The 7820-nt window shown below is 40.5% G+C and overlaps 1 protein-coding gene across 6 annotated transcripts in view; it reads left to right on the forward strand.

The window, feature by feature from the left end:
* znf821 (zinc finger protein 821) overlaps window positions 1–7548 on the forward strand; it is a 16017-nt gene extending 8469 nt beyond the window's left edge. For 3 of the 6 annotated variants that reach the window (XM_058088858.1, XM_058088860.1, XM_058088861.1), the window contains exons 4-6: window positions 1684–1782; window positions 2929–3095; window positions 3224–7548. In XM_058088858.1, coding sequence (XP_057944841.1) covers window positions 1684–1782; window positions 2929–3095; window positions 3224–4190 — 1233 coding nt within the window. In that variant the 3' untranslated portion in view covers window positions 4191–7548. The remainder of the gene's footprint in view (window positions 1–1683; window positions 1783–2928; window positions 3096–3223) is intronic. The other 3 variants (XM_058088855.1, XM_058088857.1, XM_058088856.1) reach the window with 2 other exon arrangements.
* The last annotated feature ends 272 nt before the right edge of the window (window positions 7549–7820 follow it).

Below are 7820 nucleotides of genomic sequence, written 5' to 3' on the forward strand. Positions count from 1 at the left end.
CAATGAGAGGGTGAGGCAATATGTCTAAAAGGTACCCTATTTACATTTATAACACCCTTCTTTTATGTTACAAAAGTCTTTCAATAGTACCACACTGAAGTTTCACTTCCTGTATACATTTAAGCACTCCATTACACATAACAACTTAGATTACCCAACAACTACCCAGTTAATTCCCCCCCTCCTCCAGGTGACACTTGGGAGAGTCCAATCAAGGTGATCAGCCTCTGGCCTGCACTCACATGGGCGCGCCTCCATGTTTGTGCCCCGACCAATCACCTCAAAGAAAGGAGAAACTGATGAGAAATTAGGAACAAAACCAATGACTTCAATTAAAAACTAACTAACTAAAGTGGCAATTAAACAACTTAAATGGCAAACAAATATAATTAAAGTAGTAACCAGAATATATGTAAATAACCAAAGCCAACTATATACACAAATAGAAACATGGCAGTGTGTAGGTGGGGCATACACCTGATCAGTGAGGGAGGATTGGCAGCTCCCTCACAAGTTTCCTTTAAGGCAGGGGTCTCAAACTCAGTTTACCTGGGGGCCACTGGAGCTAGGGTCTGGGCAAGACTGGGCCGCATCAGGTTTTCCAAAAAAAAAAACGCATTTATTAAAAACAGAAAAATATACAAACTTTTTCAATGCTTTGGTTCCGATTTTCTACAATAAAAGCTCTGATAAAACATTCCACTGTTCTCAAATATCTTAATTTTTATTTTTCTGCACAAAATAAGATGAAAAATAAATAAACAAATCAAGAATAAAGAAAATCAATCAATCAGTAATAAATAAATACATATTATAATAATAATAAAACGGCAAATAATAAAAACTTAAGAAACCACATATAGTTGGTTGTTAGACAAATGATTTTTTTCAGATTAAAATGAACAAAGCATTATTAGAGCCCTGTAGACATGACAAAACACGACTATAGTCACATTTATACTTTTTTTTAATTTACAACATATTGCGCAACTGCAGGGTCTTGAGACACATGCTAACTCGCAAACTAGAGCGCTAGCGACCTAAACGGTAGCCTTCAAGTTATTTCCTTTAAACTTAAATAGCCAAAAACTTACCACTTCCACACGGATAGGGAGGATAACTATTAACAGTTATTTAACCTTTAACATGAACATTAATCAAACATAATAATTTTTTCTGGGTACATGATACCATACAGTATCCATATCAAACTTGCGCGGGCCGCACTAACATTAAACTTTCATATCAAGGCGGGGGCCTCAAACTAGTGTCCGCGTGTTTGAGACACCTGCTTTAAGGTTTACATGAATGGTTTTTGCTAATAATACACATACAGTGCAAGATGAATGTATCTGTAAGGAAAACTGAAACCATCGAAGCTTTTGCTGACATAAAGAGTTTCTGTTAGAAATTGCTGCCTTTGAGTGAGTCACTCAATGCACTACTATGTCAGTCAGTGAGTCATGGCTGGCTCACTTGCAAATGTAACACGTCGTTAATCTACATTGGCAGAAATACTTCAGGAAGTGGGCGAAAAGGGCCTCGCTCCACCTCCACAAAACTACAACTTCATATTTGTTGTTTTCAAAATGAAGTGTTGCACCAAGTGTCAGTAATGTCAAACGGGCTTTGCATGTAGAGTGTGTGGAATGTGTTTCAACTGTACTCTGTGCCTTTCCACAGGAAAACGAGGAAGGGTCGGACCACTGCAACAACTTTGTATGTCCTCTTTGCACACTGGACTTCAGCAGCCCTGAGAAACTCATCTCCCATGTTTACCAGGTGAGAATAACACACATCTATGGTTGCATCAGCAATGGCATCAGGCAGCCAGTGGAAGGAAAATGTTACAATTTTATTGTTGCCTCTTCAATGTTTCAGCTCGCATTTTAGATGAATGGGAAGAGGATGCATTACTCCTATAATGACATTAAAGGACCTATAACAGACCTATGTACCTATAACTAATATAAGATAAGCACCCATTGATGTCAATCAAAAATTCATTAATTCATTCATTCATTTTCTACCACTTATCCTCACAAGGGTCGCAGGGGTTGCTGGAGCCTATCCCAGCTGTCGAGAGGCGGGGTACACCCTGGACTGGTCACCAGCCAATCACAGGGCACATATAGACAAACAATCATTCACACTCACATTCATACCTATGGACAATTTGGAGTCCTAAATTAACCTAGCATGTTTTTGGAATGTGGGAGGAAACCGGAGTACCCGGAGAAAACCCACGCATGCACGGGGAGAACAATCCAAAATGTTACATTTTAATGCTTTCTTGCAAACGACAATATTATAAAGGGACTCACCGTATTCACTCCACTGACATGCCTTGTCCCGGCGGCTTTCAGCTGTAGCGTTTTTGTATCCTTGTTAAAACATATTGCTCCTTTTCTACTTGTAGTCCTCCATGAACCCATGATTCATTTTCAGCATTCCATAATGGCATCCTAGCGATTACAGATCAACTAACAAAGAGAAAACACAGTGGTAGTCGAAGGACAAAGATTGATAATGGTCTACAGCCAATTAGAACACAGAACACAATGGGCGGGTTCTCTGTTAGCCTATCAGGACTGTGCTGCAAATGTCTGGACACGTCTTCAACACTCACATGAGTATAAAACAGCTTCTACTGGTAGCGGTAGTAAATACAATAATAGACAGAGTACTGATAGATCGCTCTAACACACCACAAGGATGCAGAACAAGTTTATTCCAATGTAGGGACGACCATAATAATTGATTACTCCATCATTATGAATGGACTGTCATGCTGCGTCAGTACAGCTAGTGGTACGTGGATGTTTACAAGACAAAGTGTTCTTATACTTGGTTTCAATCGTATGTTGTACGTCTGTAATAGTGCTGTAGTAATAATTAAGTCTCTCCGTCTTAAACTGTCTCAAACAGCACACAAACATGATGAGCAGCACCAAGAGCTATGTGTGTCCCGTGTGTGGGCGGGCGCTGAGTTCACCCGGCTCGCTTGGACGCCATCTTCTCATCCACTCTGAGGATCGCCTGTCCAACTGTGCCATCTGTGGCGCACACTTCACAGACACCACCAACTTCAACAGGTTCTGCTGTCATCTTAGCTTTTCATGACATGGGATTAGTTTGACAAATTAATTCATTCGGATTAATGGCGAAGTGTCCCAATATTTTTGTCTGTATAGTGACTGTAGTATTTGGTCTTTTTCCACAGAGAGAAGCTGAAAGATGTCCTAGACACAAGCAGGCTAGAGGTCTCAGGTGGAAGGGACACGTGCTCCATGACCCACTCGCTCTCCAGCAGTCCCATGACCAGTCCAGGACCAGGCCCTCTTTCCTGTCACAGACCAGGACCCAGCCCCAGTTCCTGTCAGGGCCCTCACTCATGCCAAGTTCCCGACCCCAGCACCAGCCTATGTCAAGCTCATCGAATGTGTCACGGGTCGGGTCACATGTCCAGCTCGTGTCAAGGTCCAGGACCAGGGCCGTGCTCAGACCGAGGCCCGTGTGCAGGCTCTGACCAAGGACCCTCCTTTCCCTCGCTGCCGGACAGTCTGCTATCTGAAGGACCGTCGCTCGCATCCATCCCTGATGCTCTTAACTCGTCCTCCTCAGGTCTTCTCCCAATCCCAGACATCCTAAGTCCAATGCCGGTTTATCCTGCGGGAGTTCTTCTGGTTTGCAATAGCTGCATGGCGTACCAGCAGCTCATGGAGGCCCAGTCCCCCATGCGCAAATGGGCTCTGCGCAGAAAGAACGAACCCTTGGAGGCCCGCATGCACCGCCTGGAGCGCGAGCGCACGGCCAAAAAGAACAAGCGAGCGTGCGAGACGGACGAAGAGCGTGAACTGCGGCGTCTGCGTGACCGCGAGGCCAAACGCATGCAGCGGATGCAGGAGACGGAGGAGCAGCGGGCGAGGCGTCTCCAGCGGGACAGGGAGGCCATGCGCCTGAAGAGGGCCAACGAGACGCCCGAGAAGAGGCAAGCCAGGCTCATCCGCGAGAGGGAGGCAAAGCGGATCAAACGACGGCTGGAGAAGATCGACCCCGCCCTCAGGACGCAGATAGAGCACGACCCCGCCGCTATGGCTGCCCTCACGGCGGACATGAGCCTCTTCCAGTTCCCCTGCCCTCCCGCCGTCCCGTCTATGGATAACGGGCTCTTCATGAAGCTCCCCTAAGAGGACCACGTTGTCATCATTCCTAAGGCTGCCTTCACACTTTGCTTCGCTTTAAAAGTATATTTTAGAAGCTTTTTGTCAAATCTAAGTGGCTAAATATAGCAGAATATAAAAGTCATCTGTTTGGAAAGTTGCTGCATATTTTGGCCACATGACAAAAATACCAGTAAAAACACTTAAGCGCTTAAGTATTTTTAAAAAATAATTTTGCGTACGGAAGCACAAGTGTGAATACAGCCTAAAAAAAATATGTAATTTAGTGGCGTGGAAAAGCCCCCTTGATAAAGTGGGGAGAATGTTCTGTGTTGTATGAAGTACTTAAGTACTTTTAAGTACTTTTAAGTACTTTTTAAAGCATGTTGTAAAGAGATTTGATACCTGCTTTGTCCTTAGAGGAGAGAGATGTTTTTGCACATGATACAGGAGGGAGGACTTTGTAGCCATAGACGCCCCCCCCCCCATTGCTCCTCCTCCTCCTCACTGCTCCATCAACTTGACCGGTAGCTCCACCCACCTCTTCTTCTTCTTCTTCAAGCTGCCGCCACCGGTCCACGGAGTCGTTTCATGTCGGCTCCAACTTCTACCTCAGCTGACGTACTGCTCTGCTAGTACTGCCACTACTTTGTTAGTACCCTCTAAGTACTCTGTGTCCTCTTGAGTACTCGGAACAACAATGCCAACGTCTCTTGTCACACTACCACACAGTTTGCCAATGTTTCTCAATCCGTGCTGCTCTTTCTCCTCATGACTGTACAATACGTGTTACCTCTTCTCATCATCATCATCATCATCATCATCATCATCATATCAAGTATGCAACTAAGATGTTGCCGTGACTTGAATTCCGCCTGTGACTTCATGAACGCATCATGAAGATGGGAGCTTCAGGCCTTCCCTGGTAGCGTTCACTGCGTACTTTCCAAAACAGCACATGTTATTTATTTAAAGTAATGTTCTACATCCATTAACCTCATATTTATGCAATATTGACTCATATTTTTTTCCCATGCCACAGTGTATTTATTACTTTTGTTACAGCCACTGTTTTTTTTTTAAACGTATTTTACACATGTTTTCTTCCCTATTGTGTTATTTTCATGCTGTTAAATTACCTCCAGTTTTCCAATGCAAACATCGCTGCTTCCTGTTCTGTCTGAGGCACTCCTAGACGTTCCTTGTCAGGCACACTGAAACGAAAATGCTCATATTACAACAATAAAGTAAAAATCAGCGGGCGAAAAAGTAATCACAGTGAGACACTCTATCGCTCCCCGGGGGGAGAGAATGTTTTTTTTACAATTGTGTTATATTGATGTATTTATGTGTACAAACCACTGTGTGAGTTGCTGGCACCAGCATGGTTCAAGAACATATGGATTCATCTACATGAGAAGAATGAAGAATGTCATTAGCAAGTGAATGTCAACATTTCCATGCAAAAGTAAAACAGGTTGATTTTCCTATATATAATAAAACATTATATATATATATATATATATATATATATATATATATATATTTAGTTAATTAAATTAAATTTAATTAAATTAATGACATCATTACATATTTCCTAAAAACTTTATTCTCATATTGCCATTTTAATTGCGTAAAATTAATCCTTTTTCCGCATAGACTTCAGGCTTTATTAGACTAAAATTGACTATCAATATTGCAAACTGATATTGACTCATTTTACTTTTCTCATGAATTTTCTCATGATAGAGCCAATATTATTTGCAAAAAAAAGACAACTCTTCCCACAAGGCTTTCTCATGAAATTTTTACATTTTCCTTTTAATATTACAATGAATTGTCATCCAATTTTTACTCATATTATGACAATTATTCTCATACATGCCTGTGAATATTGTCATTCATCCTGGTCATTGGCTTCTCAGGGCATTCAGTTGACTACAGTCTACTTTGTCTCATATCTTTTTTTTATTGGCAAACAATTATATTTTTCTCATCATAAACAATAAACAAAACTTGATATTCATATATGAACTAATATGGTCGTATTGAGAGTTTATTCATGTAAACTTTTTTGTCATATTAAAATCTTTTGTCTAACTTTTTAAAACTTGTTTTCATAAAAATATCACTTTTTCTTTTGTCTCATAATATATCGACTCAAACCTCAGACCTCATTTCTAATACTATTTATTACAACTTGAGTCTCAAAATTTGTCTCAAAATGACATTTTCCCATAATATTTACACTTTATTTTTGATGGATGTTTTCTTTTAGTTTTAGTATTATGACTAAAATAAGAATAAAGTTGTAAGTTTTCTGTTCCTATGACACTCAACTATTTTATTGCATCCCCCCCCCCCACTTCAGTGTGCCTCTAATATTTTGAATAGACCATCTAGTAGGATATTCCCCCCCAATATAAAACAATGCCATCCCTTCTAGGAGTGCATCAAACTTATATATATACACAACATGTTTTTATTTCTTCTTCCAATAGAAATCAATTGACTTTTCACTGAAACTATGCAGACGGCACCTTTTGTCTTATTGTCTTTTGTTTTTCAATTAAGCCGACTTCGATGTAAGCTTCTCAGGAGATGTAACGGGCGAGAGGGCTTCATTTCGGGGAGCCCCTTTCCAGACTTATCTGTCAGCACAGGAAAACAACAGGGTGTCACAATGGTCTTCCTGCATGCAGTCAGTCAGTCAGTCAGGCAGGCTTTCAGGTTACATTCCCTCTCCTCTCTCCTCACTCTATGAATACCGAGTATTCTGTTTGTTTGGAATGTTCATACTATTGCAAAAGGAAGTATCTGAGGTGTCATGTTTAGGTCTTTTGGTGTGTGCTGTGACTAAGAACTGCATGTGATGAAACTGCACTTGTCCGCCAGTACGAGCTTGTCTTCTTATGTTCTCTTTATGCCTGCCGCGTCTTTTTTTTTTTATACATCTCTTGAAATGATAATGTTTTTTAAAATGGCCTTTCCGTTGATGTCTATCGGGATTTTCTCCTGATGTCCATGTTTACAGAATGTTGGGCCGACTTTGGTCATTTCAATGAGTGGCTGGTTACAGCATTAACTCATGTACAGTTGGAACCATGTGACGAATGTGCAAATAAATATTGATTTTACAACAGTTTTCTTTTTTCGGTTTCTTACACTGGGCAGCTGTTACGTTTTTAATACAACACTTACAATTTTGCGGATATCCCATGTGTGGCTAAAATGACAACGGAAGGCTACATTGGAAAAAAAATTGTAGATTTGGAGGATAAAGTAGTAAATGTAGGGAAAAAGTCCTAAATTTACATAAATAAAATTGTAAATTCATGACGAAAAAAAGCTTGCCTAAAGAAAGAGTTTCCTTCCATTTTCCCTGACATATTATATCATAATATTTCAGCTTTTTCTCGACGTTATTCTCAAAATTAATTTTTTTCCAATGTGGCCCTATCGTATAAAATGTATTTAAAAAAATGTTGTCCATAATCCACAATCGTTATGTGAAACATGAACACATATCTCTGTCCCTTTTCTGTGCATTATAACACAAAAAAACAAGTTAATATGAGCTAGCTAACAATGCATGTCATTGTGAGGTACCTATTTTGACTACCAAGACCTCTAAAAAAAAAAACCTCTAACATTTGA

This window comes from Doryrhamphus excisus, chromosome 12 (assembly GCF_030265055.1).
Source record: "Doryrhamphus excisus isolate RoL2022-K1 chromosome 12, RoL_Dexc_1.0, whole genome shotgun sequence".
NCBI lineage: Eukaryota > Metazoa > Chordata > Actinopteri > Syngnathiformes > Syngnathidae > Doryrhamphus > Doryrhamphus excisus.